Genomic DNA, 19,720 nt, shown 5'->3' with positions numbered 1-19,720 from the left:
ATAGGACGAACGCCAAGTACATCATGTTCCAAGCGGGCGTCGGCCACGCATTCCACCTGCCGGAAGACAAGGCCCTGCAGTCCGTTACATCTATCCCGGCGAATGCAATCGACCTAGGATATCGCGTTGGGTATGCTCGCCCGGGCTACGACGCCGACTTGGTTGTCTGGGACGCGCATCCGCTGTCCATCGGTGCGACCCCTCTGCAGGTCTACATCGACGGCAACCCCCAGCTGGAGCACCAAATTGTCCAAGAGAGCATGGGCACGACCTTTAACGAGGCATCGGCTAAGGAGGCTCTCCCCGTGACGCCCAAGATGCGGACAGAGCTTGAACCCGAGAAGAGGGAGGCTTTCTGCAGCAAGACCAAGAAGGCCAAGGCCGGCTTCGTTATCAACGGCATCACAAATACCTTCCTCGAGAACCACCCCCAGATGCCGACGGTCTTCCGCGACGTCAGTCGTGGAAACTTGACTCTCGTCATCAGCAACGGCGCGGTGGTTTGCCTCAATACGCCCGAGGACTGTTCGTCGGCGGTCGCCCTGGTTTCTGCGAACGCCGATGTCACTACCCTCGATCTCACCAACGGCCACGTCCTTCCCGGCCTGACGGCTCTGACGGCCTCCCTCGGCATGGTTGAAATCGCAACGGAGGCATCTACCGGCGATGGCAACGTAGACTCGAAGAAAGACGGCAACAACCCGGAGAACCTGGACTTTGCAAAGTACGGCGTGCAGCTGGAGGGCAAGGCCTTCTCTCGTGCGCGCATCGGTGGTATCACACGTGCCATCACACCGCCCCTCAGCGAGGAGGGCACCTTCGTCAATGGCGTCAGCGTGGGTATTCTTACTCGTACCGACCGCACCCTCCTCGACGGCGGCGTCTTCCGGCCCGAGGTTGCGCTCCACGTCACCATTGACGAAAAGGCCAAGGTCAGCGTGGGCACCGTCAGCACCGCCGTGAAGAAGCTGCGTAAGATCCTTGTCGATGGCAAAGGAATACACAACGAAACGACCTTTGGGGAGGTTGCCTCTGGCAAGCTGCCGCTCATCATCAACGCTAACAGCCACGTAAGTCGACTACGGCGTGTCATGGAGTGGAAGCTGACGCAAAGCTAGTGGGACATTCAACAAATCATCAACATAAAAAAGGACTTTCCTGACGTGAACATTGTCATCCAGGGCGGTTCCGAGGCGCCATTGGTGAGTACCCGAGAGAAATAGTTTGGGGAATTGGTCTAACCAGGCAACCAGGTCGCTTTGGAGCTTGCGGAGTCCCAAATCCCCGTCCTCCTCACGGAAACCCGTCCGGCGCCTACCTCTTTCCGACACCGCGACGCCGTTGTGGGCCCCCCTCTGACTCCAAGCGTTGCTCGTATCCTGAGCGAGGCAGGAGTCTACTTTGCCGTTGCGATTGTCACTGATAGTGAGTTGCCGATGGACAACCCTTTGACGCGTGAGGAAATCTACTGACGAGCGAGCAGTCATGCCTGCCGACTACCGCATCCACGACCTCGCCCTCGAGGCCGCCTGGGCTGCCAAGTACGCCAATCTGGGTGACAAGGAGGCCGTCCGTCTTGTGTCCACCAACGTCGAGGACATTCTTGGTCTCCCCAAGAGCAACGACATTGTGGTGTGGGAGGACAGCCCTCTCGAGTTTGGTGGCACCGTGGCACTCAGTTTCGAGACGGGCAAGAATGGCGAGCTCGAGGTTGCCGCTTGCTGGCCGCAAGAGCATGATAAATAGGGGTGAGCGCGCCTTGCTACGAACCGGTGGAGAGCCGGGATCCTTTGTACACTATCCGAGACTTTGTGTTCGAAGGGCAGAGAGAAGCTAGAAGCATACGGCCACCGGCGCGGCGGAAACGTTCTTGCGCGTGGCATGTCTTGAATTCGCAGTCATGTGCCATCTTCAATTGAACAGTTCACAAGTAGCAGCTATTGGCCGTGAAGCGGCCTTGTGCGGGAACGAATATCTCACATGTAGAAGCCTGGCTGGCGAAGCACCCCGCACCCTCAAACTCTTAGCAAGGCTTGTCTTTTTCAGAAGAAATCGTCCGGCTGCAGGTAAACGCTTGCACATCGAGTCCAGCCGAAGAGAGACAACGCCCAAGATGTGCGTTCCGTCAACTCCCCGTAGACTCTGCCCATATGGCCAAGCCACCATGCAACCGACCGGGACACGGCAAGTCTTCAAAGCAGCATTTCGTCACCTGGTTCGAGACAACACCCAGGGTGCAAGTCCTCGGATCTACATTAGAGGTTCAGCTTCGAGAACAGACGGAACTAGTGTCTTGCACCGACCTCATCTCATGAAACTCGAGAGGGTACGTTTCGCGACCGTTTCCTTGGGTATGGCGCTAGAGAGACCGCGAGACGAAACGCAGCGACCCGTCAATAACATTCGCGCTGACCGTAACTTGTCAGGCCTAGCCCGGACCGTGAGCCTTGGCTCCGGGAACCGGGCACGTGGCACTGAGCTATGTTGTGCACGATTGACGCAGAGCAGAAGGGAGGGGCGGGCACATTGCGGGCGAGGGAGGCAAATGGTAGACTAGACGCGAGCTGACGAGTGTTAGTGAAGCCGCTTATGCAGGGATGGAGCTTCTTGGAGTCGCTAGCTGTAAGGCCCAAGGACTAAATTGTGCCGGCCTCTATCGGCAAGATAATGGAAATCCCACATGTAGGACGGAAGCACGGCGAGGACGAGGCTGTCGATCGGTAGACTTGCGGGTGCAATGGGCTCACGCTACGCTCTGTCATCGCATCCCGAAGCGCAAGCCACCTTGGCTTGTTAGGAGCTCAGAAGTCAATGGGGAGGCGACATATGCTGGACATGGGATGGCACCGTCTGGCTTGGGATGGATTGTCATGCGCCGTCATCGACCCGTCCCTATGAGCGGGAAGAGAGCCGAGATTGGCAGCAGGAGGAACCGGCATCTCGCCAAAGGATCGTCGCAACTTCCGACATGAAAAAGAAAGCTAAGCATGGTTTGCATGCCAAACTGCCGGTGGCCGCCGAGCGGTGCAGTGCGTAGCAAGAGAGGTAAATGAGATGTGAGGTGCTCTTCCGTGCTGACGGCGTGCCGCAGACGAGACGGTTGCGGGCGGCGACTTCGTCGTCCCAAGCGATGTCGTCTGTACCAGCTTTGGCAGACAGTCTGTTTCATCACTACTTTGCGGGTTGTCGATTCCCGCCTCGGATTTGTCGGTTGTCTAATTGAGTGGATCACCATGAAAGGCAGGAGCGTTTTGGAAGCGCGCGCCAGTCTGTGATTTCCCGCCCTTGCGGCGGCTCAGGGGGTGCAGCCTACCGAGATGAGGCGAGCGTGACTTGCTCGAAGGGAGAACCACTCTGCCCAGACAACAGAGCTTGTGATTATATGGGCTGTTTCGTCAAACAACCCGTATTGTCGGACTCGCCTGTCATTCATCTCGGTTGATGACCTGACCTTACTCGTGCGCACCCCGTCTTTGGATTCTTGGCAATATCGAAGTCGAGCCGCTGTGGCGCTGCACAAACCTATGCACACGAAACGCTGCCAACTGGGGGCGGATATTGCTCGGCCTCGAAATGAGGATGGAGGCAGTGTTGACAATCGACGGCGATGTGGAAATGATAATGGCGAATGCCGACGTGGAGAAGCTTGTTGTCACTGCGAGACGTTGTCTTGTGCTTGCAAGGTTGGCCGAAGAAAGAACGAGCCTGTCTTCGACCTGAGTCTTGGGGAGAGAGGTAGAATGTCTAGAAACCAGTTGACGTACCGGACTGAGACTGTTGCAGTATGAGACGGGATGACGGCAGGTTGTCGACGCCATTCGAGGCTGGCTTTATCCGACAATAATGGCGTTGTTTTCGATATGTCAAGACCTGTCATATTTAACGTCCCTCAACTCCACTCACATCGAGTTGGTGCAGAGCCAGGCGGAACTCGCGAGTTTTCGTCAATCCAAGCACATCGACCAGCCACTCGACGGCCACAGCAAGCCGTCACGGGATACATCGTGCGTGCCAGCAGGGACAGCGCCGGCAGGCGGCAGTCGTAGGCTGTGCCTCTAAGAGACATGTGTGGTGGCGCGCTTCAACAGTCATTATCGTCCCCTTCATTCGTCGGGACATGGTGAAAGTTTATTCGCAGCCCCCAGGTGCGATGACTGGGGAATGATGCCAGTTCGCAGTCGGAGGCAGCAGTCGACCTCCCCGCCGACCCAGCCATGGGAGCCAGGAGGACGTGATCTGCCGGATCGCCCATGATTTTTCTCGAGAACGCGGGTAAACATGGGATGGGCACAAGGGTCAGACATTCTGAAGCCCCACCAGAAGACTGTTCGACTCGAGCTTGCCGGCTGTCATGGCAGGGGTTCAAGACAGATCACCCAGCCTCGACAGAGTCTGGGCCTTGGTGGACTCACTAGGGTCGCATCCATCGCTGTCTCTTGGAGCGGCCGAAGGACGGAGGAGAGAGGATTGCCGAGTCGCCATCCGCAAGAATGATTGGGATCATTCGACGGCCGGCTCAGTCTAGAAGTTGTTATCTTGAGGTGGAGAGCGAGGCCGAGATGGTGGCATCGGGTGCATAAGTTATGCAGCTAGAAAATTCTTTGCACGGCGGCCAAGACCAGCGACCTCTAAGAGAGACATGGACATTCCGGCTGGAGGCAAGAAAGGGATTGTTCGAGTGTGCGTCGCTGCGGTTTCACCAAAAGGCTGACCCTGAAATTCCGAGTGATGGGTTTTTGTCTGGCAGATGACTGCTCGGGAGCCCGGTTCGGACAAGAGCATGCTGACTGTCTAACCCTCAGGGAGGTTCGGAGTCACGAGAGTCGACCCAATGGTGCTCTTCGTCTTCTCGAGTGGTTTTTGGGGCCGTTGCTTCCTCTGGAACTGAAAGTCTCACCCCTTCAACCCCTGCAATCGGGCACGGGGAAACCCCTGCGCAAGTGGGGCTTACAGCACGGGAACCGCTTGCCTGGATAAGGTTAGATGGGAAGGCAAACGTTCCGCTGTCCATCCCCTGGTGTCCTTCCCGTTTGCTCGTTTCACTGGCGAACTGAGACACGGAGAGCAGCAACAAACGGAAGCAGTGTTGACAGAGGGCTGCCATTGTTATCCTTGAAGGGCCTGTGTTACCTCCTTCTCTCGTGGCAATGCCGAGTCTCTCTCGGGTAGGCATTCTCGTCCACTCCCGGACGGCCTGCTCACTCATCGGCGAGTCGCAATATCCTTATCGCAACCAACAGCCTGGCTGCCTTGAGACATGGCAGACGAGAGAGCCAGGCGAACGAAAACACCATGAACTAGCGGCACGTCATTGTCGGCACCCTTGGGCTCCTCTTGCCCCTGAAATTTAGCGACGAGCAGTGTACTAACAGCCACCAAGCCCCGAGCGTCGATAGTGTCGTTTCCACGGCCTCGGCTAGATGTTGCTGGCAGCTGAGTGCTGCTCCCAAGCGGACAGGCGGTCCCCATCCGGAGAACCAAACTTTTTTCGGCGCCACAAACGGGCACTTGGAGCCCGTTAGCAGTTCCCTCCCCCCTCAGGTCCTGAATCAACTAGGTGCAAGCTGACTGGACGCCACGCTGCGCGGCACAGCGCTAGCAAAGAAAAGAAGCCAGACTTCAGGGGCGAGTCAGCGTGCTAAGAACAGTCCCAGCGTCGTACCGAGCGACAATAGGCCGCGGACCTACACAAAGTTGGCAGCCAGGCATAAACCCAGCCAATGGGGTGCTGTGGATATTATGCACCATGCAGGAACCACTGTTGCAACACACCATCCCATCTTTTTTGTGCATTCCCGTCCCCTATTCAGTGCGTTCTGCTAAAGAGAGAGAGAGAGAGAGAGAGAGAGAGAGAGAGAGAGAGAGAGAGAATCAGATGAGTGGGGTCCAAAGGGGGGGCCTGTCAGCTTGAGTGAGCGGACGCCTTTACACTCACTCTCAGCTTGCCGCCGTTTAGTTTCTTCTTCCCGCCCCTCGGCCGGTTCTTGGTGCTGGTGTGCAATGCAGCAAATTACCGCAAGCCATTCATATAGTTGTATAGGTAGAGTTTTGCCTCCCCATTCTTTTTTTCGCAGCTCCTGCGCTACTGCGGATGCAGATTCTTGGTTGTGGATAATGGCAGGGTCGACTGCTTGGATGTATGTACTCGAAAATAGGTCATGGAGCTTTGGGAGCCTGATGAATAACAGCAACCCAGGGATCCGTCCCTGCCATTCATCCCCGCCTCCCCAAGCCCTCAGAAGCGGGCTCCCTTACCAAGCGGTACCTACACTACTCTGCTCGCCCGAACTCCCCATCGTTCCATCGTCGGGCTCACCGCCAAGACGCATCCCCCCAGGCGGCTGCTGTACACTCACGCCCTCAACCTCCCCTCCGCCCTGCGTCGGAGTGGACGTTTGTCGCCAGTTTCCAAGGCCACACTACCACGGATGCTCCATGGCGTCACGGCTGAGCGTCTTTGGCTGGCCACCCACCCTCCTAGCGTCTTCCTACCACCACCCAGGCCCCCATCCCAAGTGCCTTGCATCTGACAACTGCCACTCGCCCTGTCCCGGCCATCCTCGTCCAAGATGCCTGGTGTTTATGTATAATACTCCTGCCCACTTCCTTCCTCCACCTTGATCTACACTTGACTTCACCTCTCCCCATTACACCACTTTCACCTGTTGTACCTTGCTGGGCATTTCTTCTCTCTCCTTACATCATTCTTTTTCAAAACTCGTCAAAAGCTGAGCTTGCTGAGCACGTCCTCTCATTACACCTCCCGGCAGCGTCTCTGATCTGTCTGATTCATTCATTCACTCACTCAACTGTCTGACACACTTTTCGTCACTCATCCGAGTCACTGCAATCCCCGAGCAACTGCCCGTTCTTTCCGAAAAGTGCTCCGGTATCAGCATCCACAGTCTCTACCCAAAACCCAGCAAGAGTCCCAGCGACCGCTCTGTATCCGCCTGCCCTTCTCATCTCACATATCCATCTCATCCCGCAATCAACCGCAACCATGAAGTTCGCTGCTGCCGCCACGCTGGCCGCGCTCTTCGGCGCCGCCTCGGCCGGCTCCAAGTCTGACGACAGGACGTTCGCCGTTCTCCGTTTCAACAACAAGCAGCTTGTCAAGACCCGTGTTGACCCCATCATCAACCCTGGACAGCCCGCCACCCACGTCCACGGTGTTATGGGAGGCAGCAACTTTGGCATGTCGGCCACCGGCGAGACCCTTTCCCAGTCCAAGTGCACCAATGCCATGATCAACGGCGACAACAGCGCCTACTGGTTCCCTTCGCTGTATTTCCAGGACCCCAAGACCAAGGAGTTCGAACCGGTTGAGGTCTTCTACGTCAACGTCTACTACTTGTGAGTATTGATGCCGTTGTCGAGTGGACCAAACTGACTTGTACAGCTTCGATGGCACCGACGACGAGATCAAGGCCTTCCCCCGCGGCCTTCAGATCTTCAGCGGCAACGCCTCCGCCCGTGCCCCGCCCTCCATCGGAGGAAAGCAGAATCTCGAGCCCGAGGATGGCCCCATTCAGCCCGTCCAGTGGACTTGCCCGAGATCGAGCTACAACCCGCCCTCGTACCCTGTCAATTCTGACGGTTCGACCGCCGGCATCGTCGACCCCAACAACCAGGGCTCCGGCGTTGGTTTCCCTGACCAGAACTGTGACGGCTTCGGTTCTCCTCTCCGCGCCGACGTCCACATGCCCTCGTGCTACAACCCCAAGGCCGCCCTTACTGACTATGAGAGCATGGCTTGGCCCTCCAGCAAGGGTGCCTCCAACGGCCGCCGCAAGAACTGCCCCGAGGGATGGATCCACGTCCCCCACATGTTCTTCGAGGTCTACTGGGATACGCCCAAGTTCGCCAGCCGTTGGACTCCCGGCCAAGGCGCCCAGCCGTTCGTCCTCTCCAACGGCGACGCCTCCGGTTACAGCCTGCACGCCGACTTCATCGCCTCATGGGACGAGGACGTCCTTCAGCAGATCATCGACAACTGCAACGCCGGCTCCTCCGGTATGGACAAGTGCCCCGGCCTGTTGAAGGGTCTCAACACCAACAAGGACTGCACGATTAACTCGCCGGTCGATGAGGTCACCGACGGCATTCTCGCCAAGCTTCCCGGAGACAACCCTCTCGGCGGCTTCTCCTTCGGCCCCATCGTTGGTGGAAGTGACAGCGGTGCTGCTGTCAAGCCTTCCAGCGGTGCATCCTCTGTCGGCTCTGCCAAGCCCTCTGCCAGCAAGGCTGCTGCCGGTTCCGTCAGCCAGGAGGAGGCCCCCAAAACTTCCGCTGTCGCTTCTTCCCAGCTGCCCATCCAGGTGGCTCCCGAGCTGGCGAGCACCAAGCCTGCCGGACCCACCAACGCCGCCGTTGCACCCACCGCTAGCCTGGGCGGCTCCCAGCCTTCCAAGGCGACGTCTTGCCTTCGCAAGACCAAGACCGTGTGGAAGACCGTTACTGTCACCTCGCCCGCCGAGGAGTCCGGCGCCGCTGCCACCCCGGCCGGCTCGGCCGACGACTACAGCAAGGCCCGCCGCCACGTCCATGAGCACATGCATCGTCATCGCAGCCACCGCGACTGAGCGGACTGGCCCACGTCGGAAGAGTTTCTCTTTGCGCTATCGAATCTTTTGCGCCTGTACCAAAGTTCTCTTCGTTAGATATTCTAGGGCCGTGGTTGGGAAGGGAGTTTCAGAACGTATACCAAGGGTCGGTTTGAAGACGCACGTTCAAAACACTGGATATGGAATTCGGGGCTTTAGAAAAGCATCCCCCTTGCGCGAGTAAAATAACGCCACAGTTATTCTTTTTCGACTTGTTTATTTGCTTTTTACGACGATGATGATCAGATATATACACATCCTCTTAACGGGGAGAAGACCCCGGGGGGGAAGGGTTAGCTCAAGGGCAACTGGATTCGCTTCTTGTTTGCACCTCGGAACACATACATTCGATTCTTTGCGCGGGCCTTGTGAGAGGTCCCTCATTTGGGAAGGTTATTTGAGAGATGGAATGGAAATGGTGATAGCCTGGTGGACCAGATAGAAACAAACCAGACACTTTCCATGAATTCGAAGTGCAACATGATGTGTGTGAGAAATGCCCAGATTTGCCATTGGTTTTGGTCGTTGCAATTAAGCTTGATGGCACGTTGGCACGTGGCCCACTACCTCGGGCCGCCAGGATGTCGATTTAAGGTTATTTCGTCTGCGCAAGAATTTGACCTCATTTCCTTCTGCGGTCACAGAACTTCTCTGATTCGAATGCCGGATCAGACAAAAATCTGCTTCAGTCTCATCGGCTGCCCGGGTGAAGCAAGGGAGACGTGACAACAGACGCGTGCTGGAAAGTCTCGAAACGGCCGCGTCGACACCTGTGCACTCCCGATGATACCCACAAATTCTCCGAGCTCACGGTGCCCCACCGCAGAAATCTTCACCTCGACCGCCGACGTTCCCCACAACCGCACACCGAGACGGGATGCACCACGCCGCAAACCAACGCCGGTGACGTTTGCATTACTTTGACTGATTCAAAGATTCGTCATCGCCCCCGCCGTCGCCATGTCGCTGTATCACGAGACGGCCGAGATCCTCTCGGCGAGCCCGGACCACGGCGGCAGTCTCAAGAGCCGCGTCTTTGGCAAAAAGGGCCTCAAGTCGCCGCCCGCGCAGGTGTATGCTCTCGCTCTCGAGACATGCAAGTGGAGCGGGGTTTTGAAGGAGGTCATCGAGGCGGCCGAGATCCTGCGCCACGAGCGCAAGGTGCGTTGCCCGTAATCCCCTCACCCCGGCTGAACCGTTGCTAACCTCGTCGCAGCTCACCCCCGTGCTGGCACTGCTGCTGGTGCATGACTTCCTACTGGCCAAGAAGGGCATTGCGCTGCCGCAGACTCACGGTCTGAGAACTTCTGTTGAGAGGCACAAGGCCAGGCTCACCTCTGAGCTGACCCGCGCGAGGCTACGAAGGAAGATGCCGTCGCTGGAGGCGTTGAGGGCAGATGTCAATGCGAACTCTGACCCCGAGGGAAGGCACCCTCGATGGATCAGGGTAAACGTGCTCAAGAGTAATGTGGAGGACCAGCTTGAGACGACGTTTAAGGCGTACGAGAGGGTACTATCCATCGAAGCCGTGACGCAGTCGACGGGCAAAGCCATCTTCATCGACGCGCACGTCCCCAACCTGTTAGCGGCATCGCCCGGAACGGACGTTACGAAGACGCCAGCGTACCTCAAGGGAGAGATTATCTTGCAGGACAAGGCCTCGTGCTTCCCGGCGTATCTGCTCGACCCGCGGTCCGAGGACGGGGACGTCATCGACTCGTGCGCGGCTCCCGGGAACAAGACAACACACCTGGCTGCCATCGTCAAGTCACACGAGCCGGAGCAGGGCGCCCAGAAGCAGACCATCTTTGCGTTCGAGAGGGACTCCAGGAGGGCGCAGACGCTGGAGAAGATGGTCAAGATCGCGGGCAGCAGGGGCCTGACCAAGATAGGACCAGGCCAGGACTTCCTGGACGTCGACCCCAAGGCGGACGCCTACAAGGATGTCGGAGCTCTGCTTCTGGACCCTAGTTGTTCGGGCAGCGGTATCGTAGGACGGGATTCTATGCCGGAACTGCATCTTCCCGAGACTCCCGGCCCTGCCGCGGCGAAGGGGGCCAAGGGGAAGGCGTCCAAGCAGGACAACCGCAAGCGGAAGCGAGACGAAGAGGAGAAGCCGATGATGGTTGACGACGACGGGAATGCTGTCGAGGTGCAGTCGGAACAGGAGCTGCAGAAGCGGCTTGACGCGCTCGCTGGGTTCCAACTGACGCTACTGCTCCACGCGATGAGGTTCCCTTCGGCGAAGAAGATTTCCTATTCCACCTGCTCGATTCACGCGGAGGAAAACGAGGGGGTTGTGATCAGGGCTCTTGCGTCAAAGGTTGCAAAGGAGCGTGGGTGGAAGATTCTGGCGAGGGAGAAGCAGGTCCGCGGGATGCGCGAGTGGCCTGTTCGTGGACTGCCCGAGGCGGCGGTTGGTGACGAGACTGTGGCGGAGGCTTGCATCCGGACCTACAAGGGCGATGGCCACGGCGTCATGGGTTTCTTCGTCGCTGCGTTTGCAAGGGACGGAAGTGAGGGTGCAGCCGATGATGATGGGCCGTACGTTAGGGATGATGAGGGGCGGATCGTAAGGGACGTGGCGGGGATGCCGGTGCTGAAGAGCACGGGCGAGACCGTCGTCTTGGAGGACGCTATTGCGGCTCAGACACAGGCACCGGAGGAAGGCAAGGACCTTTCGAGTGAGGACGAGAGCGAGGAGTCGGATGACGGAAGTGACGAAGAGGAGGACGACAACGAGTGGACCGGGTTCGACTAGTTCATTTAGGAATTAATACAAGAGATATCCCTCCGAGGTGATTAGGCTCGGTGTCACCTGGGTCAATGGGCAGCCGTTTCGTTACAGAACCAACCTCTTAACACCATCCCACATGCAGCAAATGAGTCTTTTTGCCATGACAGAAGCCACGACTGCTCATTCTCAGCGCAGCTCCTTGGCTGCTCACCTCGCCTCTGAAACCCCTTCTGGAGACTATATTGACTTGTCTTCAGTAGTAAGCCGAGTGATTGGTTGAACCAGTTCCTTTGAGTGTACAGAGGAGCATCGCACGCGAGCTCTGGTTGACTTGTTCGCTGTTACTGTAGACTCAACCCTAATCTCTGTCGACTTGGCGGACTTGCCAACGCGGGGAGGGGACATCTGACAGGAAAACGAACAAGTGCATTATGGGCGACTATTCTAGCATTTCCATCAAGGGTATTTGGAACGGATTCTGAATGTGGTTACTCTAGGAATTTGGTCTAATGGTATTATTGGACCATGCTGTCGACGACGTTGACGTTTCATGCAATGCGACCTGGGCAAGCTCAACCCTAGCTCAGGAGAACATCCCTGTCGTGTGCCAAACAGGGGTACTTGACGACGTTCCACCATTTCTCAACTTCGAATTCCTCCGTCTACAACCCACTCGAAATCAGACTTCTGCGATGGTTTTTACTGTTCTTGTTCGTCTGGGCTTCTGGGTGCCACTGGTCGCTGGCGTGGCCTATCAGGAGCAAGCGCCGCTTAGCGCGGAGACTACTGTCCTCGGGACTGAGGAGATGAGGCTGATTGCCTGTAAGTCACTCCGATATTTGAGATGACCCTTAACTGACCGATGTAGGTGTCAAAGTGTGTGATTTTCAAACTCCACTTAGGCCTCAATGCTGATTAGTAGCTATAGCATTCGGAGGACAAGTCGAAAACATTGGAGGCGGAGTGGAAAGCAGCGCATTCCTCGACTGAGTTCCCCATGAGCTGGGTCGACGACCTAACCGAGGAGCCCTGCGCAGGCCTGCCAGCAGATGCGTACCCGTCCATCAGACTCCTCCGTAGTGGCCAGCCGTCAGTGGGGTACCTTGGGCCGCAGACCAGCGACGAGTAGGACCTGCCCTCTCCTGGAAGCTTGCGACTGACACCGTCCTAGGATACTGCGCTTCATCAACCGCGCCAAGCGCTCCTCCCAAGTGCCTGTTACGGTGTCGGCCGAAGCTGTTGATTCATTCAAGGGCGTGGACAACTTTGTCTGCATCGGACGCTTCCCGTCAGCGGCAGCAGACCGTCAGGCCTTCGAAGCCGTGGCGAAGAAGTACTGGACCGAGTTCACCTTTGGCGTCGTTGATAGCCCGGGCGCTGCAGAAGCAGAAGTCGTCTGCCACAAACGCGACGACGAGAGCGTCCATACCCGGTCCTCTGGCGACGGACTAGAAACATGGGTCGTTGAGGCCTCGAGACCCGTCATCGCGGAGCTTACGCGCTTGAACCACCAACGCTTCCTCGACGTAAGCTGGCCCCTCGTCCAAAACTTGACAAGCATCGAGCAAACTGACCACGACGTCCAGCGCGGCTGGCCAATGGTCTACATCTTTTCCCCATCACCCCAAACCCGCGCCTCCATCCGCGCCGAACTCCACGCCTTTGCAAAGAAGCAGTACTCGTCCCTGACAGCTGTGACCGTCGACCCGGCCTACTTCCCCGACCTCCTGGCCAAGCTAGGCCTCAACCCGTCGGGAAACGACTACCCCGTGGGGGCGGTGCACCAGCTCTCGAAGGGGCGGGTTTACCCCTACCCCAAGGGCAGAGATTTCACGCCGCGCGAGCTGCAGGATTGGGGCCTGGATGTGTGGCAGGGACGGATCAAGCCGTGGACGCCGCCCGGCCAGGAGCCGGCCGAGGACGTCGGGAGCGGCAACGTGCGGATCGTGGGGTCGCACAACCTCAAGGTCAAGAACATTCCAGGATTGAAGATTAAGATTGGAGGACGGGAACGGGACGAGCTTTAACTTCACTGAGACCGGATATGCAAGGCAGGATGAAGTAAGTTTCATGAACTCTATTAGTACTCTATGATTATGCAGAAGATGCGTCTATCTGGTATCTGAGTTGTGTGGCTCCTGTAGCTGCCCTAGTAATGCCCCATTAAATATCCAAAACAAAAACTCCGTGCAAATGCTAGACATCATGCCGTGACACGTGTCTCTCCGGGTATCATCGTCTATCCCATCCAACTTTTGTATGCGTAATTCCCAAGATTGTGTGTTGTGCAAACCTAAGCCTGCACCTTGCGGGCAGCTTCGTCATCACGGAGCTCGCCCTCCACAGTCCGCTCGTCATCAGAGAGCACGCCGCCATCGCTGGCCGAGGCAGACTTTGTGTGCGCGTGCTCGTTCTTCTCCTCCTCGGCCATGGCTTCGTCCTCGTTGACCTCCTCGTTCGTCTTGCGCATGCGCTCCAGAACGGCGGCGGCCTCGGCGGCGAAAGCACATTTTCTCCGGATGATATGTCCGTACTTGTAGAAGAGGAAGGGGCAGGGCAGGCAAGCGAGGGCGAGGAAGGCCGGGATGGACGAAGCCCAGTGGATGCCCAGGTTCTCGTACATCTGAGTGGTGAAGAGCGGGAAAGCAGCGCCGAAGAGGGACCGCATGACAGAGTTGGCCGCGAGGACACTGGCGGCGAAGATGACGTACGAGTCGATGAGGTAGTTGAGCAGACTGAGGAAGACGAGGACCAGGCCGGCGGCGAAGAAACCCGAGGCGATGATGGAGACGATCCAGTGGATCTCGGGGCCGTTGGTCCAGGCGAACCAGAAGAGGCCGATGGGCAGGAGGCAGGCGCCGACCATGGAAGGGGGCAGGCGGGCCTCGGGAGGGGCGAAGCCGCCGTGGGCAGCGGAGACCTTGAGGTAGCGACGGCTGTCGAACGCGGTGTAGATGACGGCAACGATCATGCCGACGGCGACACCCAGGAAAGCCAGGCCGCCGACGCCAGGAGACCAGCCGCGGTGGCGCTGGAAGACGATGGGGAACGCGGCGAAGAGCATGTAAAGGGTGCCGTAGATAATGGCCATGTAGATGGATGTCAGGAGGACGATGGGCTCCTTAAAGAGGAGGATCCAGGGGCGGGAGAGGGCAACCTTGAACTGCTGGGCGACCGTCTTGCGCGGCTGGTGGGCCTCGTACTTGGAGAGGTACGACTTGCCGGTGATCTCGGAGAGCTTTTCGGCGCGGCGGCGGAGGAGGACCGGGGCGTAGGTCTCGGGGACCGTCAGGCCGACAACGATAAGGAGAATGCCGGTAAAGATGGCCATCAGGCCTTCGATCCAGCGCCAGCCCTCGGCGACACCGAGAAATCCACCGACAATGGGACCTAAAAATCTTGTTAGTGAGGGCGACACAACCACGGAGAGGGAAAGAACATACCAATAGACGGTCCGAGGAAGGGAGCGGCAGCAAAGATGGCCGTGGCCAGGCCACGCTCGTTCGCGTTGAACATGTCGGCGATGACACCGCCGGCGTTGGTCATGGGCGAGGCGCCAAAGGTGCCGGCAAAGAAGCGTAGGATGATGAGCGTCTGGATGTTCTGGGCGCCGGCGGCACCAGCGTTGAAAGCCGTGAGGGCGATGTAAGTCGCGATGAAGAGGTACTGACGTCCGTACAGCTCGGAAAGGGGAGCCCACATCAGGGGGCCGACGGCGAATCCCACGACGAACAGAGACACACCCAGGATACCAATCTCGGTGGACACGCCAAAGTCACGGATGACCTCGGCAATACCGCCAGAGTAGGCTGTGCTCACAAAGGCGACTGCAAGAGTGGCGATGGCCTGCTCGATGGTGTATGTCCACTTCTTCCACTTGGGGAAGGTCTGGGGGTTGTGGGCATCCTCGGGTAGGAAGTCGACGACGTAGGGCGACTCTTGGGTGCCCTCGCCGGGGTACTTGCGCTCGAGGACGGCCTCTGTGACGCCGGCCTGGTCGAAGAGGAGGTGGAAGTAGTTGGCCTTGTTGACGGGCTTCTGGGCCTCGACGTCGGCCTCGGTCGCCGTGATCGAGGACGAGGAGGACTGCGGCGCTGACGCCATTGTGAAGATACTGAGGCGAGGAGGACTTATGGAACTCGCGATATCCTCGTGGGGTGGCACAGGGGGGTATAACCTTATCAGCTTATTCAAGGACGTGCTGCGTGATCGTCGAGTGCAACGGTCAAAGTGTTCCTAGTGGGATGAACAATAAGAGCTCTAGGGCGAGATCTAATCCCGGAGAACTGGGACGGCGGGTTGTTCTATATACTACATCATACTCCGCAGGCTGGGCATGGCCGCAGTGGATATTTCTAATGTGATTTCCATCCCCTTCGTCGGTGCCCATATCAGACCCCCTTCGCCGACCCAGCGGCAGGGGGTGTGACGATCCACCGGTGCATGCCCACCCGGGCAGTTGGCTTCCGCGTGCACAATTCATTGACCAAAGGGCACGGAATCGCCCTGTTCGTCCGGGGACAACAGCGGACGGTGGTTATCTCCGAGCCTGGCGTTGGGCTAGTCGTGATGTGTCGCAGGTTACCCGTAAGCAGCCCGTGTCCTGACGAGGGAGTTGCTTGTTCGGCGTGTGCTGACGGGACGGGATTGGACAGGATTGCAGCGGTTTGGCTTTGGCGAGCTGCGATGGCAGGTGTCGAGCGCATGGACGAACACAGAGCATGGAAGTGGATCTCGTCGTCGCAGTGGACTTTTTTTTCTTTTCTTCTGTTCTTTCTTTCCGCCCCAGGTACGTACCTGTTTCTGCATGGCGGAATGACGTGTTTTGTTTGCGAGCTAGGGGCGGTCACGCCGGGCCTGTTCCGCCGAGGCAACTTGTACACTAATCGAGATTTCATGGGCTGGCGGCTCGCTCACGGTGGGTCCCAATCCGGACATGTCGGTGGATCTGGCCTCCGTGCCGAGGTGCAGCGTCCAACTCCGACGGATTTGGGCGCCTATTGCCCACCGCCCCCTTCATCCCCTTTTTCTTTATTACAAAGCCACGAACTCCAGGACAGGACTTAGGACGATCGTCCGGACTTTACTGCGTTCGATCCCCCGCCGACGCGCACGCGCGCTCGCAGTCGGATGCTGCGACGAGGCCGGCTTTAATATGTTTGTGTCAGTCACAGTAAGGGATTCATGGCTGTACCCATGTACATAGTATGACCGTTGGCACGAACACCGGCCATGCATGGGCCCACCCCTCATGCGAGGCAGCATGGCAAGGAACGGAGAGTAGATGGGCTGAGAATCGGGGGCTTATCGTCAGACGTGTTGGGACTTACGGACCTCCCTGATCTGGACCGAGGGGTGCGATCTCTTGCCAGATGATAAGGTGACTCAATCCAACCAGCCGCAGACTGCGCTCTCCGATACGTCAGGTTGGCCATGAAAGCTCAACGCTCGTTGCGTTAGCCGAGACATGATGACTCGATGACTTGTTCGAGCGTCTCGATCAGAGGGCTCTTTCACTATGCGACTGTGAATCTTTACACTCATATTCGGAGCCGAACACCGGTCCCGATCCAGGAGATCACCCTGCCGGCTGTGGCGCCTGGGAGGACCCTTGCATAGCTGGCTGCCTTGGCTGGCTTAGCTGGCTTTAGCTTCCCGAGCAGTCGGCTCTTGAGAAAATCTGTAAGATTGCCAAATTGCCTGGGCCGCTGCTGGACATGGTCAGCCCGTGGAATCTGATTCGCGAAAGAGCATGCGAGAATCCCATTCGACGACGAGCGAGCCTTGACGCTCGTTTACAAAAGAGCCCCGTCGCGGGTCCACCCTGGCTTATCAGGTGTGCCTCGGGACTTTGGACTTGGCGTGCTTATGTTTGCTTTTAGTTTACGACGGGTGCAGTGCCATCGGCGTTTGACCGAGCAGGCTGCAAATCACCGAAGCAGTGTCGGGGAACCTCGGCTGTCGCCGTGGCTCCCTTGCCTTGAGGAAAAAAATAAACTTGGAATTCCAATGTCACCCTGCCCAACCCATGCAATTGGTCCCGCTGCCCGCTGAGGCTAAACGACGATCGATGAAAGGAAAAAATAGAGGAGGGGGGAAAAAATCGAAAGGTTCTAGAACTGGAACGACATGGCCCGTCCGCGTAAACATCGTCCGCATCCCCAGGCCCGTGTCCGTCAGTCTCGTCCCCTCCGCGCATCGGCCAGGCGTATGCCTCCGCGGGCCCTGAAGTGCCTCATGAAGTCCGAGCCGGGCCCGGCCGCACGGCGGCTCCGGTCCGCCAAGACCAAGCCTTCGGCGAACCTCGTCGTCTCTTTTAGGCTCGCCCCGAACAGCTTCATCAGCTCCGGCCACGCGTCGAAGTGCTCCGCCGAGTCGACCTTGATCTCGACGAGGCGCAGCTGATTGCCGGTCGAGATGATGGGTAGGAGGTGCAGCAGCAGGGACGTCTTGAGGTCTTGTCTCTCCTTTTCTAGGAGGTCTGTCGTCGTCAGTTGCGTTCTTCTAGGCAGAGGCTCTACTCACAGCACATGCGCAGCGCAAACTCAATGTCGATGGCGTCCTCGGCGTCCACGAGCTGGATGTACGGCACCGTGTGGTTCCAGACCAGCATGCGTGTGATCTTCTCAAACGCCTTGGCCTCGTTGAGCAGTCCCGCCGCCAGGCCCAGCCGCCACAGGTCCCCGACGGTCAGGTGGTCGATCGACGGCTCGTGGAAGCGCAGCATGGTCTGCGACGCGAATTTTAACGCGTCGACGAGGTCGTACTTGTCGGCGATTACGGCGACTTCCAGAATCGAGTCCGCCGCCGCGATCTGGCACACGCGCGAGTTCTGGTGGTGCAGGATGTTGAGGATGAGCTCCATGATCTCGGGGTCCTCGTCGGGGAGGCTGATCTTGACAGGCTCCGACCCGCGGTCGAGTAGCTTCTGACCCTCGGCGAAGCGCGGCCCCAGCATCGCCCCAAATACCCGCGACGCCCGCTTGAGGATGAGCGAGTCCGCGCGCAGCTCCGTCGCCTCCTCGCCGAGCCCGACAACCAGGATCACGTCGCCGTCCGGCACCACGGGCACGCCGCTGTACTTGCGCGACCACATGCGTGCCGCGAAGCTCGCCGGCGAGCGCACCTCGAAGAACTTCTCGGGCGGCGCCGCTGCCGCCGGCTTGTCGATGGCCATGTGCTTGCTCAGAGGGTGGTCCATATTCAATTGATGTGGTGATTTGGTGGTGAAGGACCACGAGCGAGAGGGAAAAAAAGAATTTCTGCTCCCTGATTTGGAGTCGTGCTTCCTCCCATTGCCACCGTTTAGCCTTTCCCCTCAAACGCAGGTTCTCCCTCCTCGAGCAGAGTCAGGTCTGCTGTCGGTGCTGGGGACACCCAGGCCCCTCGGGCTCGGATGAGACGCCTGGCGCAAACAAGTCGCCCTGGTGGTGTTTCCCCCGACTCAGCCCGCCGTGAGGAGTCGATGTGATGGCGTCAGAGCCAAGGCTTCTTTTGGCGATTGAGTCTGGAGGTTGGCCGGGTGTTCCCCGCGGGACCCTATGGGCGGGCGTCCATGAGCGGTTGCCTGCCGACGCCAGCCTTGTTGGGTCGGGTGAAACTTTGTAATCGCGTCCAGTCGGTCGTTCAATGGGCTTCCCCACGTTTCCGTTTCGAGGGTTGTCGAAACCTGTCTGCTCTCGTCGTGGGCGACAGGTTGGTGGCTCGAGCTTGTCCACAGGCAGTCCCCAACAACGAACAACGTTTCACGTGTTGAGTTCGTCGGGGTCGGTAAATCGTGACGTTGTTTCTTTCCGGTTTCTCATTAAGGTGATTGCGGGTTTGATCAAAGTCAATTCGACTGTGTCTCTCGCTGATCGTCCCATGATGGTGGCGGTCGGACGGTGTTGGGCACGGTGATGGCTGTCACGGGGGATTTCATGTCTGGCATAGATACGCCGACGTTGCTGCAAGAACCAACGACGTCCGCTGGTGACAGACCTTGAAGGTCATATTAAGAGCGAAAGTTTGGGATTCAAACTCGCGAGGCCCAAACTCCATGATAACTGACATCGCCAGTTTGCTGCCAGTTGCGATCCGCTCGGCTACGGCATTATCCTCCCGGTGAATCTTACTGGGACCACAGCTTCTGCTCTAACGCCCATTCTTGGAGTTCTTGGTCTCATTTATTTGTACAGATGAAGCAACACAGGTCCGTCCTGGTATGTAACGTGGCGGATCAACAAATCCCCTTGAAGTCGCTTTGTTGCTTGTGTCTCGATGCAACGAACCCACTTGCAAGCAGTCACTACAATGACATCTGGCATTTTGCGGATTTTCCCCATCCTCTTGAACAAATCCAACTATTTACGATGAACCAGCGGTAGATGGACATGGC

The 19,720-nt window shown here is 57.9% G+C and overlaps 6 protein-coding genes across 6 annotated transcripts; 4 read left to right on the top strand and 2 right to left on the bottom strand.

Annotated features, from left to right (window-relative positions):
* Nucleotides 1-23: 23 nt before the first annotated feature.
* Nucleotides 24-1,746, top strand: ColSpa_08158 (uncharacterized protein; the record flags this gene model as incomplete). Its single annotated transcript, XM_049274370.1, has 4 exons — nt 24-1,070; nt 1,119-1,202; nt 1,254-1,425; nt 1,484-1,746. 4 exons carry the CDS (start codon nt 24-26, stop codon nt 1,744-1,746), a joined length of 1,566 nt encoding a protein of 521 aa, XP_049130327.1.
* A 5,257-nt stretch (nt 1,747-7,003) lies between these two features.
* ColSpa_08157 (uncharacterized protein) lies at nt 7,004-8,585 on the top strand (the record flags this gene model as incomplete). Its single annotated transcript, XM_049274369.1, has 2 exons — nt 7,004-7,356; nt 7,403-8,585. The coding sequence occupies 2 exons, from the start codon at nt 7,004-7,006 to the stop codon at nt 8,583-8,585; spliced, it is 1,536 nt and encodes a 511-aa protein (XP_049130326.1).
* A 981-nt stretch (nt 8,586-9,566) lies between these two features.
* ColSpa_08156 (25S rRNA (cytosine-C(5))-methyltransferase rcm1) lies at nt 9,567-11,367 on the top strand (the record flags this gene model as incomplete). Its single annotated transcript, XM_049274368.1, has 2 exons — nt 9,567-9,767; nt 9,823-11,367. The coding sequence occupies 2 exons, from the start codon at nt 9,567-9,569 to the stop codon at nt 11,365-11,367; spliced, it is 1,746 nt and encodes a 581-aa protein (XP_049130325.1).
* Nucleotides 11,368-12,035: 668 nt separating this feature from the next.
* Nucleotides 12,036-13,370, top strand: ColSpa_08155 (protein disulfide-isomerase; the record flags this gene model as incomplete). Its single annotated transcript, XM_049274367.1, has 4 exons — nt 12,036-12,165; nt 12,212-12,219; nt 12,272-12,468; nt 12,515-13,370. The coding sequence occupies 4 exons, from the start codon at nt 12,036-12,038 to the stop codon at nt 13,368-13,370; spliced, it is 1,191 nt and encodes a 396-aa protein (XP_049130324.1).
* Nucleotides 13,371-13,636: 266 nt separating this feature from the next.
* Nucleotides 13,637-15,447, bottom strand: ColSpa_08154 (efflux pump FUBT; the record flags this gene model as incomplete). The annotated part of the gene is made up of 2 exons (XM_049274366.1): nt 13,637-14,733; nt 14,787-15,447. 2 exons carry the CDS (start codon nt 15,445-15,447, stop codon nt 13,637-13,639), a joined length of 1,758 nt encoding a protein of 585 aa, XP_049130323.1.
* A 2,072-nt stretch (nt 15,448-17,519) lies between these two features.
* Nucleotides 17,520-18,544, bottom strand: ColSpa_08153 (uncharacterized protein; the record flags this gene model as incomplete). The annotated part of the gene is made up of 2 exons (XM_049274365.1): nt 17,520-17,824; nt 17,869-18,544. 2 exons carry the CDS (start codon nt 18,542-18,544, stop codon nt 17,520-17,522), a joined length of 981 nt encoding a protein of 326 aa, XP_049130322.1.
* Between the last annotated feature and the right edge of the window lie 1,176 nt (nt 18,545-19,720).

This window comes from Colletotrichum spaethianum, assembly GCF_022836535.1.
Source record: "Colletotrichum spaethianum MAFF 239500 DNA, contig21, whole genome shotgun sequence".
Lineage (NCBI taxonomy): Eukaryota > Fungi > Ascomycota > Sordariomycetes > Glomerellales > Glomerellaceae > Colletotrichum > Colletotrichum spaethianum.
Note: the sequence above shows the minus strand (reverse complement) of the source record. Positions and strands in the feature narration are given on the sequence as shown.